This window comes from Tuber melanosporum (assembly GCF_000151645.1).
Source record: "Tuber melanosporum whole genome shotgun sequence assembly, scaffold_36, strain Mel28".
NCBI lineage: Eukaryota > Fungi > Ascomycota > Pezizomycetes > Pezizales > Tuberaceae > Tuber > Tuber melanosporum.
In genome coordinates this window covers 628,938-645,886 of record NW_003299041.1, presented here as the reverse complement: position 1 = coordinate 645,886, position 16,949 = coordinate 628,938, and the positions used below count along the sequence as shown (strand labels likewise).

Sequence of the window (16,949 nt, the reverse complement as noted above, 5' to 3'; positions counted from 1 at the left end):
ACGTAAAGAAGAAAAGAAGACAGAGATCATGTGATGATCAAGACAAAGATATACAACAAAAAAGACAAAGAAACAACAATATAGGTAACGCTCAACTCAGAAGCAACCAAAGATTTCATCAACAAAGAGATTTGCGACAAATATGAACTCCCCACCAAAGAAGCGAAGAAAGCGAGACCAGTCTACCTAGTAGATACAAAGCCAAGTGCAATGGGTTCTATAACCCATATGGCAACAATACCTATGGACATTGACAGCCATAGAGAAACGGCAACCTTTCAGGTAGCAGAACTCAAAAACTATGAGATAGTCCTAGGGATTCGATGGTTACAAAAATATAATCTGATGATCGATTGGAACAAGAACAAGATGACCTTCACCAGCGAACTGTGCGTGACACAATGTCTCACCAGTTCACCTGTAGTTTACTCAACCCTAATACGAGAAGCGGAAGAAGAAACTTTGCATGCAAAGTTCCCCAAGATGCTGCAAGATAAGAGAGTCGGGATACAAAAACTGGACCAAGAGGTAAAAGTACCTACCAAGGATTCCAAAGAGGCAGCAGGACACGACCTGTATGTCAACAAAGGAATCAAGATACCTGCTAACAGGTAGGTAACGATAGCGATAGGAATAGCTATCGGACTACCAGAAGGTACCTATGGATGGATAGCACCCCACAGTAGTCTAGCAGTCAAAAATCGACTCATGACCATGGCAGGTGTGATCGACACTGACTATACAAGTGAAATCAAAGTGGTCCTGGTCAACCTGGCTCAAGAGGACTACGAAGTCCAGAAAGACAATCGAATCGCACAGTTGATCATCGAAAAAATCAACACAGAGGATCTACACGAAGTCAATCAATTGGAAGAAACCACAAGGGATAACAAGGAATTTGGAAGCATAAACCAAAACCAGCATGATACAACAAAAAGAATCGAGATCAAGGAGATCACAGTACAAGCCTTTGAACGGTACTATTGAAGAAGAGATACAATAGGAATTCTTAAATAGACATACGAAGACGAAAATGCGGTCCTAGCAAAAATCAATATTAGCACGGAACTAGCAATCTAAAACAAGAAATACCATAGCAAAAAAGAATGGAAAGAATTGATTCCAACGGAATATCATCAATTTACAAACTGATTCCAAGAAGAGGAAGCTACTGAGCTACCATTCTGAAGACCAGGAATCGATCACGAAATTCAGCTGGACAAAGACGAGAAAACAGGAAAAACAAAAGAGATTCCCTACAAGAAGTTATACCCACTAGGAGAAGCGGAACTCAAAGAACTTAGAAAGTACATTGAGCAAAACATTAATCAAGGATGGATCAGAAACTCCTTTACATTAGGAGGATCTCCAATACTATTTGTCAAAAAGAAAAATGGAAAAATGAGACTCAGTGTAGACTACAGAGCCCTCAATTCAGTTACCAAGAAAGATCGATATCCACTACCCTTAATTGGAGAGGCACTGGATAGACTACAGTCAGCAAAATACTTCACCAAGCTCAACATCAAGGATACATACCACAATATACACATCAAGGCAGGAGACGAATGGAAGACTACATTCATCTCAAGATACGAAATGTTTGAATACTTGGTTATACCTTTCGGGCTAACCAATGCACCTGCTTCATTCTAAAGATGGATCAACAAGGTACTCAATAAGTACCTCGACATATGTTGCATCGTATACTTGGACGACGTACTCATCTACTCGGAAAACATGCAACAGCACCAGAAGGATATCAACAATATCATGGCCATAATACAAGGATCAGGAATGAAGATCAAACCAACGAAATGCCAATTCCATAAAGAAGAAATAGAATACCTCGGATTTATCATCAATCGAAGTGGGGTCAAGGTCGACCCAGTCAAAATGGCAGCAATATGGGATTGGGCCAAACCAAACAACAAAACAGATGTTCAATGCTTTATAGGATTTTGCAACTTTTATCGAAGGTTCATAGAGGGATTTAGCTGGCTTGCAAAACCACTCTATAACCTAACAAAGAAAGACAATAAATAGGCATGTGGAGAAATAGAACAGAAAGCATATGATGCAATACGAACACATCTAATATCGGCACCAATATTGGTTCATTTCAAGCCAAACTGAATGACAATAATCAAAACAGACGCCTCAAAACATGTATACTGAGGCATACTATTGCAACAATGCAAAGACAGAAAATAGAGGCCAGTGTCTTATCGACCCAAGACAATGACCCCCGCGGAGTGCCACTATGATATTGTGAACAAAGAACTATTAGTGATAGTGCAAGCATTAAAGGAATGGAGGAGATACATTCTGAACAACGACTATCCAGTCCGAGTTCTAACTGACCACAAGAATCTGGTCCCATTCATGACTACGAAGGAACTAAACAACCGCCAGATAAGGTGGATGGAATACCTCTGCAAATACAACTTCAAAATCAAATACCAATCAGGCAAAGAGAGTGGAAAGCCAGATTCTCTCAAAAGGATTGCAAGCAACAAACCACAAACAAAAGAAGACGAAAGAATCAAACAAAAAACACAAACACTATTACCAAAAACCTACTGCGAGGTAATAGAGGTTATCCAATTTACATCAACAAAAGACAAGGAAATCGAGAAGGTAAACGAAAAAGACAGAACAATTCAGACAATAGGAGAAGCATTGAAGGAAGGAAAAAAGGAGATGAAGAGAATTGCTCTGGGTTTATGCCAATGGGAGGGTGGAAACATATGGTACGACAGAAAATAATGAATTCTCAAAGAAGAAAAGATAAGAACAGACATCATACGACAACACGACAGTATCCAAACAGCAGGACATGGAGGAATGGCTAAAACCACAGAATTCATCACGAGGTAATTCTATTGGTGAGGGCAGCACGAATATGTCAAAAGATATGTCAAAAATTGCAACATATGCCAAAGGACGAAAACAGCTAAACATGCACCATGTAGATTACTGAAATCGAACGAAGTTCCCGAACGACTATGGAAAACAATTACTATGGATTTCATCACGGACCTCTCGGTATTGGAAAATTGTGATAGCATCCTAGTTGTGGTGGATCGTCTGACCAAAATGAGTCATTTTATACCGGCTAGAAAAGATATGGACACAAGGGATTTTATATAAACATTCTTCTGAGAAGTCTTCCAACTTCATGGCATCCCAAAGAATATCATTACCGACCGAGGAACATTATTCACATCAGAATTGTGGAAAAAAGTAATTGGAGAAATGGGAATAAAAAACAGGCTGAGCACAGCATTTCACATGCAAATGGGTGAACAAACAGAATGGGTAATCGTGATACTCGAACAATATTTACAGGCATACATCAATTACCAACAAGATGATTGGTACAAACTGCTATCAATAGCTAAATTCACATACAATAATGGAAAACAAGAAACGATCAGCACAACACTCTTCTTCACGAATTACGGACAACATCCACAAAGTCAAACCACCTATCATATGATTAACGGTATGCTACAATGAAGGATGCCCCACACATTATGGGGACAAAGAGGGCTCGGAATGGTTCCCAAGAGAATACAAAAACTTTGGTCCGCACCTAGACCATGCCCTAAAGCACTGGAAACAGTGCTTCAACAACACATGCAAGATGCACAGGATGAAGAAAATCACTGCGGGATATTATCCGCAAAAGGATAGAACAAAGAAAGAGTTGGATGAAAAAATGACACAATATAGCGGAGGGCTAGGGCCTTGAGAATGAGGCCCAGGGACGAGGGAGCTGTCACGAATATTGCTTGGTGAGGAAAAGGTTTTTACGTGACGTAAGGTTATAAGTCACAAGTATGTTATGGTTTCACACATATGACTCCTTCGAGTCATATGATTTGTTATGTGTGGAATTTGTGATGCTTTCACACATGGCTCAAATATGAGTCATGGGAGTGCGCCTGGTGAGTATGCCTTGCGAGTGTGCCTTGCAGGTAGGCCTTACAGGTAGGCCTTGTGCATATGATTTATGTTTCGCACATGACCTCGCTATGAGGTCATGGGTTTCACGCATATAACTCAGTCGAATCATATGACTTGTTTATTGTGTTATGATTGGTTTATGAGTTTTGCACAGGACCTCATTATGAGGTCATGGGCTTTGAGCATGTGACCACTTTAGTCACATGACTAGTTTGTTATGATTTGGTTTCGCACATGTGACCACTTTGGGTCACATGACTATGAGTGGGAAGAATACTATATAAGGAGGTCAATGCAGCCGAGGAGGATAGATTCTTCACGCTTTGTTCTAAGTACTTTTCCTCGTCCTTCCCATCGCTTCGCCTCAAGCATTTCTTTCACACTCATGATGGGCCTTGATGCCTTGAATTCTGGAGGAGATATCTGAGTTCGCTCAGTAGTTCCTGGGATTCTTGGTATTGAGGTTTGTTAGGCATTGCATGGCAGATTACTAGTTTGCTTCTTATTTCGTCACCTGCTAGTTATCTCATGATGCTGGCACTTGGAGCTCTTCATCACAGTCGCTTACAAGCCCCTTTCGGTAAAATGTCTTCAGCTTCCTGTCTATCATCGACGTGCAGGTTTCGCTTTCAATTGGGGGGGATGGAACATTATATTTGGGGGGATTACCCATGTCGTTCTTTGGGCCAGCTAATGTTTATGTTGGGTTTTAACGGAGTCCTTTGTTCTCACAATACAAAACACCCTTGGATTAGACTGATGACCTTTCCAAGCTTCAACTTGTCGTACCGGCCACATCATTCCTCAGGTGGCAGGGCGGTGCCTGCCCAGTCCCTCCTTGTTATGTTTTTGTTTCTATGGTCGGAATCTTACGATGTTGCTTATCACCATTCCCTTGGAGTTTCTGTCCTTGTGGTATTTACGGTGATTCAGTCAGGTGTCTCCTCCTCACCTTGGCGGGGATGGCTTTAACCCTCAAAAATCTTACCCTCTAGTGCGGTTTTCATTGCTACCTGGGGTGGTGTAGGACGATTGGCTGCCAGACACTTGCATTGTCAGTATGTTTGAGTGGTTCAGTTGTGGACTGTGGTTGGCAGCTTCACCCATTGCAAGTAGGGTCTACCTTCTGTTTGTCTACTCCTGTTCGCGCACCCTCCCCCTTCATGTCGCATCAGTTGGGAGTGCCTCTTGCCGGTTGTTCGGTCAGTGCTTATTGCCCGACTTGTAGGGCTGGCTTTGGCTAGCTCTGCCTACTCTTTCCTGGCTTGGTTGGACTTCAGTTCAGCTGGGCTGGATGGTGTGGCTGGTGCCATTGTCATTGGGTATTGGTACTGCCTCCCTTGTGGCTCCTAGCTGTGAGTGGTGGGCCCCCTCAGCTACGAAATACCGGGGGTTGGGGCTCTGTTGATGTGGCCAAGACCAGTGGCTGTCTGATGGGGCTAGGTATTGTTGAGTGGAAGAATGCGTGGCTGTACGGAAGATGTAGAGCGGGAGTGTTTTCTAAGAAGGATTGAACTTAGTTGTATTGCTCAGGCGGTTACCTGCTGGCTAAGTACAAGTGGTAACCATCATGCGCACTACGATCTAATTCTATATCCATAACTATCTAAACCCTAATACCACTGGAACACATCCCACAACTCAGGTCGTTACCCGTACATAGTAACAACACTCAACAGGTATGAGCTGTCCTGTGATTATCGGATGGTTGATCTATCTGAGAAGCTGGGGGGGCTGGATGGGCTCTGTGGCGTCTGGTATGTGGAGCTTGAAGGGGCTGATTGGGGGGGGAGAGGCACCTGCAAGCACCGGTCGGGCCTGCGTCAGGTTGGACGAGGTCTAATTAAGTGTTTCCAGTCTGGTTTGGGCTGTGAGGTGAAGTTGTTGAGTGCTGTAAGCTCCCTGACGGATTGGCTAGCTGATGGCCACCTGTGCGGATAGTGGGCTACGACCACCTGATTGGACTTGTTTGGGTCTTACGTGCTGCATTTTGTGGGGTTTGTTTGGTTTCTTTGGTTTGGCTACAGGGTTGGCAGGAGGAGGCATGGCACCACGGGTGGGAGATAGGCCCCACTGACCTTTTTTGGTCTGTTACTACCTCTATGAATTTCCTTTGTTTATAGTGTTTTGTTTGCAAGACAGGCAGCAGGTACAAGTCCTCCTCACCTGTACGCTCCTTGCAGGCAACTGGCAAAGTGGATTCATAGGGTTGACGGCTTGGCATGCGGGTGCGAGAGGTTGACATGTTAGTTGCCTCCTCCCTGCCATTGTATCACCTGTAGGTTTAGTTTGTGTATTTTGTTTGGTTATCTACTGTGGTGGAGGTATTGCGGGACAGTATTTAGACCGAGTGGTAGTGATTTTATGATTGTTGGACGAGAAACCTGGTCGGGTTGGTCTTTTGCTCGGCTTCGGCTACGGTTAGTGCTTGTTGGCTTTATACCAAAGGGGCTACGGACTTGGACTCAGGTGGGCGCTGGGTTATTTGATGGTCTTGTAATTAGTTCTCACTCAGGCATGACTCGGATATAGCAGGTTCAGGGCCGTAGACTTGGTTAGCTTAGGATTAGTGGTATACCGGTTAGCGGTATCCCTATACCGGTGGGGACTCGTCGTATGCCAGTGTTAGCGGTACGAGTTTAAATAAAATTAGATTGATTTCTAAGTACTTTTCCTACTTATTACTTTAACAAATATAAAACACCTTTACTATCTTTATCTTTATTGTAACGTTATCATTACACCAAGGAGAGCTCTTCACAATGAAGAGTTGGAGAAAGCTTACAATAGGCATTCCCATAGAAGACAAAGGTCTTGTACTATCGGTAATGTAGGCAGAGGCCTATTGCTATCGTAAAACTAAGGAAAGAAATAGAAGAAGAAAAGTATTGTTTCCCGTCACCAAGAGCTAACTATCCAAGGAGGAATCATTACATCCACCTACAAAAATGAATTTTTGTTAATCTAAGCAACTTTGAAGTTTATCAGGTTGTTTCCACCTAATAACAGTACTATGATCAATTCATATTCCAGGAAAATAATCAAACCTTTCTTGAAAACTGTCATCCTCATTTCTTTTATGACCATTGGCCACTTTTCTTCAACCTCCCTTTCCTTATTCACCCAATACTCAAGTTTATGCTTCTCTCTGTGCTCCTCCAGCTGTCTTACTACTCTTTCTTTCTTCTTACGTTCCCTTCGCCATAGCATTGTTCTAGATAGTCCCTTCTGAAAATTCAGCCTCAAGACATTTGTTCTATAAGGCTCAATAGGCAAAGGGATCACTGTTTGAGATTTGGTAAACTCTTCTGCTTCCTGGATTGAGTCTTCTTGCTGGTGGGACTTGGTCTCTGATATCAGACTTGGGTCACAATTGCAGGAGGTTCCAGTTGGTGATTCTGGGATGCTGAGTACTTTTGTAGGATATCCCCTTTGGGCTCTTACTTTGCATTAGCATTTCCATTTATTCTTAAAAGAAAGCATACTGATAGTATTATTGTGTGAAATATGTAATTGTTCATCACTCTCGCTGTATACAGTTCTCATAACTTGATATCTATTAATTATATTTACATCTTAGTCATCTTGGCCCCTCAGTATTTTTCAGTCTGCTCCTATATATGTTCTATCTTATATTTTACTCTTACCAAAATTTGCACTTTTCAAACTTGAACTACTTATTCTAATAACACTTTATTAAAAACAAAAAATATCAGGCCTCTTCTCCCCTTAAATGTCCTCTTCGCTGATATTTTTTGTTATTTTTATTCCTTGTTTTGATTGACTAGTTCAATTTCAGGTTTGGCTGTTTTGAGGACCACAATCGAGTCGCTTTGCACTATACCACTTCTCCCTACTACAACTAGCAAGTCCTTCTATCTTAGGCAATAAATATCCATAGTTGTTCCTTTTCCTTAGTATCAAAGATGACTGGATGGCTTAATCTTCATCAGTTTGAAGGCGTACCTTGCTCCTTGGCACATTTGTAGATTTTCTGACAGGTTCTAAAATCTAGATCTATCCATTCACCAATTGCATAAGACTATTAACCCTCAAAGCAATAGTCAATAATAGGGAATTGCTAACCTGCCAAGTCATATTGACTTTGTCCCAGAGGGCTAGGATCTGTATTCTTTCATTCCGTGTTGTTTCTAGATTCTTTGCACTTGCGCCAGAAGGTATGTGATCTGCTCATCATCCCTTATTCTTTATATTTTCTTCAGTTTATCTGAGTGAATATACTTTATATGCTCAGTATCTCAGTTTTGGTCACAGTCATGGTAGCCATCTATGATAAAAACAATGTATATTTGATTATGTAAGAGTGGACAAGTGGCAGTTGCTTGTTCACTGTTGGTACAACATATACTAGCCGATTATTGTGAGATCGACAAACTTATCCTTGATACCCGATACATGAGTGTAAGCTGAATTATGCCACCGGGTAAAGCACTGATGATGAGTTAATCAAGAGGCGCGGCAGGCTTAGACATGATCACGGAATCGATAGTTCATCGGTATGATAGAATAGGTACTTACGAGAACCATGAGAATTCTCTCTGGATCCCATGCTGCACCGTGCTACTTGGTTGTGCGGCTGAAGACAATTACCGTAATATAGTATTATTAATATTACTAAAGTGATAATAAGGTTATCTTCATAATGTTATTGTAATGCTGATATCAGATGCGACAAGTTTCCTTTTCTCTCTCGAACACAACTATCATAATATTATCATAGTATGGTACTGGCACCTTAGAATCAACCTTCACGGCAACCAAATCTTCCCAACTTTTCAACAAACAACAACATCAAATGCCATTATTCTGCTTATTCCTTCTGTATAAAGGTCCTAAATCATGTAGAGATCACATTTACAGAGTAGATTTCTTAGAGTTGAGGTAAAATTTGGGCGGGGCTGGGGGGTTGGCACTTGTGTTGGGAAACAAAGGTTTGGCTGAGTAATACGCTGATATATTTCCTAGAGAAGTAAGGTCATATACTGCATTAGGACTAGTGCACAGCCTGTGGATGGCACTGAGGGTCGATTCTTCTAGGGGCCGGCACCATACTGGTAAAGGAGCACGTTCGTTGCAAATGGCCCGAACCTTAGCCCGCGTGGAGAGGCTCAACAGAGGTTGTTGTCTTTCGAAGACAGCATCCCTCCATTTTCAAAAGGGGAAGCTTCCCCTGCATGGAATTTCCCTTGGCTGAACGACAATCTATTTTCATTGGCCAACATGTTTTCTTGTACTTGTATCATACCGGTACTTGCGGAGGGCAACTTGCCCACGGTAAACACCCTCCAAAGATCATCCTTCAAAATCGAAAGTGGGTGCGGTATCTACAGTGAATTACCGGTGGATTGTCTTTACCCACAATCCCGCAGAAGTCGCCTCATCATCAACTCACCAGATCATCGGTTGTTCTAAACTTCACCATTCAACCTTACCCTACTTTTTTTTACCCTTTGTATCTTTATATCATATCATGCTTTTCGAGATACATCTGGTTTAGGGGTCATCTTGCTCTATTTCTCCACGTGTTGTATTTAAACACTTCGCATCTACACAGTCGTTTCCTCCTTAGGTGTGCTCTTCTCGCTTGTCCCGGGATTTTTGCGTCCTGCTCCGAAGAGTGCCCTATTTATCCCTGTCTTATCATTAGCAACTCCAACGTTCTTTATCCACCATGGCGCGGTTGGCAGACAGGATGCTGTCAAGAAGGCAGGTTGAAGGATTGATTGCTGAAGGGAAAACTATTTTCATCTTTGACGGGAATGTTGTACGAGCCGATGCTTGGCTGAGGTTTCATCCAGGGGGCGATAAGACTATTCTGCACATGGTCGGTAGAGATGCTACTGATGAGGTTAATGCGTACGTATCATTTCCTTCTTCCTAGACCCCGCGCTCCGGCACATCATGAGAAATTGAGTCGTTTGGAGACTGACAACGGGTGTAGTTTACATTCAATTGAATCTCGGGCTCAGATGAGACGTTTTATAATTGGAAAGGTTCAGCAACCTTGGGAAAGCTTTACACCGCCTCTGCATGGCGGTAAGTTTCGTCCATACATTGAGGGTGAGGAAGATGAAGAATTGTCCGAGCCCGAATGCCCACAAGGCGAGGGGGCTCGATCCCCGTCATCATTGTCCGTCAGCAGTGACGACAATAGTTTTCTATTGGACCCCGGCCTTCGTCGTAGGCATCAGGGATCTGTTGTTGCTTCATCGTCGACTTCAATGACTTCAGTGTCTGTCCATGATGAGACAGGCATGGAAGAGTTGACGAGGAAGGGAATGGAGTACGATCTCGCGACGTACCCAGCCCTTGACGCAGAGACACAAGGAAAAATAGTCGGTCTTTATCGAGAATTGGACGAGCAGGTACGATCGGCTGGGCTTTACAATTGCAACTATGTTCGGTATATGAGGGAAGTTGCGCGTTACCTGACGTATCTCTCGACTTCGTTAATACTCTTGCACTATGGATGGTACAAGATGTCAGCGTTCTTTCTGGGAGTGTTCTGGCATCAGATCACCTTCACTGCTCACGACGCTGGTCATATGGGAATAACACACCACTTTCATGTCGACACATGTATCGGTATCTTCATTGCAGATTTTTGTGGAGGTCTCTCATTGGGGTGGTGGAAGAGAAGCCACAATGTAAAGTTTCCCTTATCGTGCAATACTTGCCAACTCGTAAAGTATCTGGAATAGTGGTGCCAAGATCCTCGGATCTGGCGTGAAATACCAGTTCTCGGCATTTTATGTCCGGATGCTTTATGAATTGACGAGTACAACCTTGCGAGTGCACCTACTAACGTACAACTCTCAGGTACATCATATTGTTACAAATGACCCAGAACATGATCCCGATATTGAGCATCTTCCTTTCTTTGCCGTTAGCCATCGCCTCTTCAGCAGTCTATACTCAACTTACTACGATCGTGTGATGCAATTTGATGCCGTCGCTAGAGCGTTAGTCAAGTTTCAGAATTACCTTTATTACCCGATCCTTTGCTTTGGCAGATTCAATTTATACCGTCTTTCCTGGGAGTACCTTATTCTCGGGCTTGGCCCTCGTAAGGGAATTGCTGCGTACCAGAGATGGCTCGAAATTACTGGCATGGCAGTCTTCTGGTATTGGTTTGGGTATCAACTTTTGTACAGGTCTATACCCACCAATTGGGATCGATTCCTGTTTGTTATGATCAGTCATGCGGTGACGATGCCTCTACATGTGCAGATTACACTATCACATTTTGCCATGTCGACGTCTGACTTGGGGGTCAAAGAGAGCTTTGCACAGAGAATGTTGAGGACTACTATGGATGTCGACTGCCCACGGTGGTTGGATTTCGTGCATGGGGGATTGCAATTCCAGGCATGCCCCCACATGGTTGGCCCCAGTAGATTGAAGAGCTGCACACTAACTTTGTCCTAAAGGCAATCCACCACCTTTTCCCACGTATCCCGAGACACAATCTCCGAACAGCTCGGGAGCTAGTTATGGAGTTCTGCAAAAAATCAGGTGTCCCGTATGCTCTTTACAGATTCTATGATGGCAACAAGAAAGTGATCGGCCATTTGGGCGAAGTTGGCAGACAAGCTAAGATCTTGGCCGAATGTCAGGCAGCAATCATTAATAAGGGTGATTATGGTCATATGTGAGGTGCAGATTTGCCGAGTGGTTTTCTACTTGGCGGATTTATCTGGGCTTCTTTTGGTTGTTTGGTTGATTTTATCTGCGGTCAGAGGTTGTTGTGGACGTGGTAGGGGCATGTTCAAAGTTATTATATTATATCCTGATTGTGGATTTCTGGTCTTTGTTTAAGTTCGGTTTCGGTTTAAATTTCCTTTTTTGTTTGTATCATGATTAATTGCTGTTGGGATGGCTGTTTAAAGTCAGGGTTTCGTGGCCAGTCGAAAAAATTAAACCGATATAGAGTATGGCAGATATGAGCTGTAAATAAACTAAAAGGAGTCGAATAACGGCGTCATAATATATCACTGCAGTTTTAGTGATGCTTGAGGTTAGGGCTACCGGTATTTGTTAGCCTGCCTGGGCCTGGAGTGTTTGTTGTGGGTCAAGGGTGGTACGGTATACGCACAGTACGGTAGGTGGGGCTGACCAAAGTTTGTTGTTGTTGCCAAGACTTGAGGAACAAAGAAGTCGTTCCTGGGCCCGCGAAGTAAACAAAAACAACGCCTCCGTCGTCAGGGCTTTTTCTTTCATGAGATACCTACCTAAGGTTACAACACTATCAAATTACAACAATACAAACTTATCAAGCGGGACCTGGAGGATAGTTTCAAAGCCCCACTAACATAATTAAAACTCAGGTCTCAAAAAAAGGAAAAGGCCCCGAGCACATTACTTGGAAGCCGGCTTTCATGGGTGCGCTAGGAGTAATCGATACTCCACGAACGGAGTACCCAACTGAGTCCTCGATAGAGATGGAAGCAGACTTCGGCTCGCGAATGGAATCCTTCGCATCACCAGGCGGCGACGATATCCCCCAAGCCGTAACCAGCAGACGACGAAACCGCCGAAGCGAGATAACACCGGCCCGCCAGATCTTTGGGAGTCTAGCGAACAGAGGCGGTGCCGGAAAGAACGAGTTCACACCTCTGCTCAAGAGCGTGCAACGGTCGAACCTCACCCGAAAAGTCAACAACAGCGGTGCGCCCCCGACGCCAGCGTTCCTGAAAGGCGGGAAGCTCAACATTACGGACAGTCCTGCGCTGCCGCAGGCTGGTAGCTCGGATGTTGGCGACTCCACCTACCAGACTCGCGGGGATGAGACCACGATTGGGCCTGCTGGGATTCCGTCTTCGAGTGTGAATTCTACTCCCCTTGCGCCTATACCTCGAGGGAATGGTGGGGTGTTGGAGCATGATGGGCAGATGACGCTGAGAGAACAGGAGAAGGCATGGGTTCTTGGATACGCGCTGTGGTTTTTCGAAGCTTGCTAACTTTGGGATAGATCATTGATGAGATCAAGAAGGAGAACTTTGGCCTGAAACTTAAGATTGTGTTCATGGAGCAACGGCTACAAAAACTGGGACCTGAGCATCATGAGGAAGCTATTAAGGAGGTACGTCAGCTTCTTCTACATAATTATCTTGAATGAGAACGAGCTGATTTGTAAAATTTTCTTTGGAAGCACAGAACATCGAGATCAAGGTCGAGAGAGCAACTCTCAAAGCAGAACTGAAGCGTTACCGGAAATCCCTCACAGATTCCGAGAAAGCCATTGCCGAACTCCGGGAGCAAATGATCAAAATGCAGAGCGGTAAGCAGGCGAGATATACTGACGATCGGAAGAGTGAAGAACAAGCCCGGGTTTTACAGGAGGCCCAGGAAAAGCTTGATGCGAAGGAACAGGAGATTCAGCAAATCCTTGAGGAGAACGAGAGACTTCGGGAAGAAGCGGAAGAATATAAGTCTCGATTGGAAAACATTGAGGATGACGATAATGATGAATTAGAAAAGCTGAGGAAGGAAGTCGACAAGCTTGAGGGCGAGAAGGTCGACTTAGAAGCCGAATTGAATGAGAAAGAGAGGGCCCTCGATGAACGGGAGGAGCAGATGGAAGGTGTTGAGGAACACATTGAAGCCCGTGACGACCGAATCAAGGACTTGGAACAGGAGGCAGAGACTCTTCAAAAGAAGGTCATCGCGTTGGAAAGGGAATTGGAAGGAAAAGTGGGCGATAAAGATGGGGCTCTTGCGAGGAAGGATGAAGCCCTACGGCAGGCTGAACGAACGATCAAGGAAATGGAGAGGGTGATTTGTCCCCCGGAAGGCGTGTTTGGGATTCGGACTAATAACTTTTGGTAGGATATGTTGAATCTTCAAAACACCCTCGACGACGCAAAGGCTGGGAAATTAGAGCTTATCAAGACGAAGGAGGGAGTAGAAGCTGAGAACCGTCAGCTCGAATCGGACAATAGAAACCTTAGCATAGAGAAACATAACCTCCAGAACGAGGTCGAAAAGTTGAAGCATGGTATCCGGGATCGCAGCTTTACATATAAGGACAATATCGCAGCGCGTGAGGGTCAGTACCGAGAGCTCGGGGATCAACTCGAGCGCATCCGCCAGGAGTATGAAGACCTTCAACAATCGCATCAAGAGAAGAGTGAAGAAGTGGGGCGATTGCAAGCAAGACTCAATGAACGGGACGGTGACATTGAGGGTGAGTTTGCAGCTCTACAGAGGCAAATCGCTAATCTCAAGCGCGAGAGAGAGGGGGCGGTGAGATCGCGTGCTGAGCTCGAGACTGAGCTTCGTAAGTCCAAATCGGATCTTCACAACCTCACCTCCGAAAAGGATCTTCTCCATATGCGCCACGACGCTCTAACGAATGAAACCCAAGACCTCCAGAAGCAAGTTGAGAAGTTAAAGCTTGCTGTTCAAGAGGCAAATGCGGCACTTCAAACCGAGAGGCAACTTGCGGTGTCAAACGAGCAAGCTTTGAGAGGCGAATGGGAAGAAGACAAGAATGCTCTGAACGACGAGTTGGAACAACTTGAAAGGGAGATCCGGGAGAAGGAGTCGCGCCGTGAGCGTGCTGCCTCTGATTGGAGTACCGAGAAACGTCAACTCGAGGCCAAGATCCAGAAGGCGGAAGCAACAGCAGGTTTGAAGAGGACGATTGAGAACCTCCAGCAAGTCGAGCATATGATCCAAGGGAAAGAGGCTAAGCTACACAATGCTCTCAAGTCTGAGAATGAGAGACACAAGGCGGAGGAAGATGCTCTCAATAGACAAATTGCAGAACTTCAAAACGAGATTGAAGACCGAAAGGCGGCATTCGATCTTAAGGCCGCAGAACTCCAAGCTGCTAAAGAGGAGTACCGAGTCACAAAGAAGGCCGAAAGAGTGTTGGACGAAAAGGTCAAAGCTCTTGATGACGAGGTTGAACTGCTCAGCGCTCAGCTTGATGAGGCTAACGAGGACGCAGAAGAGCAAGTCAGTGCTTCCAGAACCGAAGTTGAAGCACTCCGCCAGAAGCTCAATGCCACTAGACTAGAACTCACTCGCTTGGAGAACCAACATGCCAGCACTCGCGCAGATATTCAAACTTACAAGGGAGATTTGGAGGCCGAGGCGAGTGCTCAAGACCAACTTAAGGCTGATCTCAGAGATGCCAACCGACGACTAGAGACGGTTCAAAAGGACAAGCACAACTTCCAAGAACAACTCGCAAAGGTTAACTCACAAATCCATACTCTCAAAGCCACATCGATGGAGATTGAGTCCGAACGTGACGAGCTCAAGAGCCAGCTTCAGCAATTGTCCCATAAAGTTGATGTTACGAAGGGCTACGATCAAGAAAAGATGGAATTGAGAAAGAGTAAGAACAAACTCGAAATCAATCTCCAACGAATGAGCGGCGAGCGAGAAATTCTTGAACAAGAAGCAGGCGACTTGGAAGCTCAACTCGAGGATGCCCTCGACTCAGCTCAGAAGTTGGAGGATAAACTTGAGAAGCAAACTCGGGAATTGAAGGCACAATTGAAATCTATCACTGATGCCCGTGATCATGACCAGCAAGCCGCCAAGCGTAATATCGCACGTCTGGAGTCCAGAATAGAGCAGCTACTAAAGGCCGACCGACAAGATGGAGGAGGGTCTGATGTGGAATTGAAAGTTCTCCGGGCCGAGTTGGCAGAGTCAAGGAAGAGGGAGAACGAAACAATTCAAAAGGAGTCGGCAGGCAGGAAGGCTGCTCGTGAATTGCGATCACAGATCGACCAACTCGAGGGAGAGCTCATGGAGGCTAAGAATGCTGCCGTTGCCTCTTTGTCACCGAACGGGAGATCACCTCGTTCCAGCAGAAAGTCCGAGGTCGAGGAAATCAAGCGCCAACTTACCAGTGCCAATGAGCAAGTTCGGGAACTCCGCTCCCAGGCAAGGTCATTACAAAGGAAGGTCGATGATCAAAAGACTTCGCACGACCAGATCGAATACGAGAAATCAATGCTTGAACAGGAAATTAATGAAATTCGAGAGAGCAATGATGCCCTGGTTGCGAAGAACCTCCAAGCCAGCACTACAATTGGCGACCTTAGGAAGCGCATCCATTCTCTGGAACGGGAGCTGCACGACGCCCAATTGAACAAGCATCCCAAAAGCTCGGAGGTCACCCGAACCGCACAACAGGAGGCCGCCGAGGAGAGGCAAGAACTCCATGACCACATCAAATCTGCCACCCTTGAGATCGAGCAGTTGCAGTCTCAATTGAATACCAGAGAGGAGGAAATCCGCAACCGCCGCAGGCGCGAGAAGGAACTCGATGCGCAAATAAGGTCACTCCGCAAGGAGAGGCAGCAACAGGACACGCAATCTACTAGCGTAAACGAGGAATTGAAGAAAATCACTCGGCGGTATCAGCGTGCCATTGAGAGAACTGCCCAGCTCCAATCCGCTTGGGATGAGGAACGCAAGGCAATCAAGCAGAGGGTGCGGTTTTCAGAGAGTACCAGTAGGCGGGAGAATGCGAAGACTGGCAGCGAAGTCAGGGCTCTCGAGAAGATTGTTCAAGACGCAGACGAGCAACACAGGGCCGAGATCAAGGGCCTCGCAAAACAGATCCGATATCTCCGGGCCAAGGTAGCTCGCGAGGCTGGGTTCCGCGCAGACCTGTCCTTCAGCAAGAACTTCTTCCTAATGCAAATCAATCTCTACAGTGCTTGGTGAGTAATCTGTTTCTCCCTCCTCTCATCTTCATAATATATAGCTACTATGGCCCACTCTCCTGCGCCCCACTCTGATAATACCGAGCTGGCTCCGCGGAGTAACCCTACGTTTTACAAAATGTTCTGATGGCTAATTTATAATAAATCTTTCCCCCCCCACAGCAATGAGGCAAACATGCAGTTGATAGAACAGATGGGAATATTCCCTGACCGCTACATACGCGAGAAGCGACCGGCACTAAGATCGGTGGTACAGGCAGTCAT

At 45.1% G+C, this 16,949-nt stretch overlaps 2 protein-coding genes across 2 annotated transcripts; both read left to right on the top strand.

Moving 5' to 3' along the window:
• Positions 1–9,664: 9,664 nt before the first annotated feature.
• Positions 9,665–11,648, top strand: GSTUM_00007510001 (uncharacterized protein; the record flags this gene model as incomplete). The annotated part of the gene is made up of 5 exons (XM_002839475.1): positions 9,665–9,849; positions 9,935–10,173; positions 10,246–10,640; positions 10,813–11,376; positions 11,424–11,648. The coding sequence occupies 5 exons, from the start codon at positions 9,665–9,667 to the stop codon at positions 11,646–11,648; spliced, it is 1,608 nt and encodes a 535-aa protein (XP_002839521.1).
• A 786-nt stretch (positions 11,649–12,434) lies between these two features.
• On the top strand, positions 12,435–16,686 carry GSTUM_00007509001 (uncharacterized protein; the record flags this gene model as incomplete). Its single annotated transcript, XM_002839474.1, has 4 exons — positions 12,435–12,914; positions 12,965–13,075; positions 13,150–13,767; positions 13,885–16,686. The coding sequence occupies 4 exons, from the start codon at positions 12,435–12,437 to the stop codon at positions 16,684–16,686; spliced, it is 4,011 nt and encodes a 1,336-aa protein (XP_002839520.1).
• Positions 16,687–16,949: the final 263 nt, after the last annotated feature.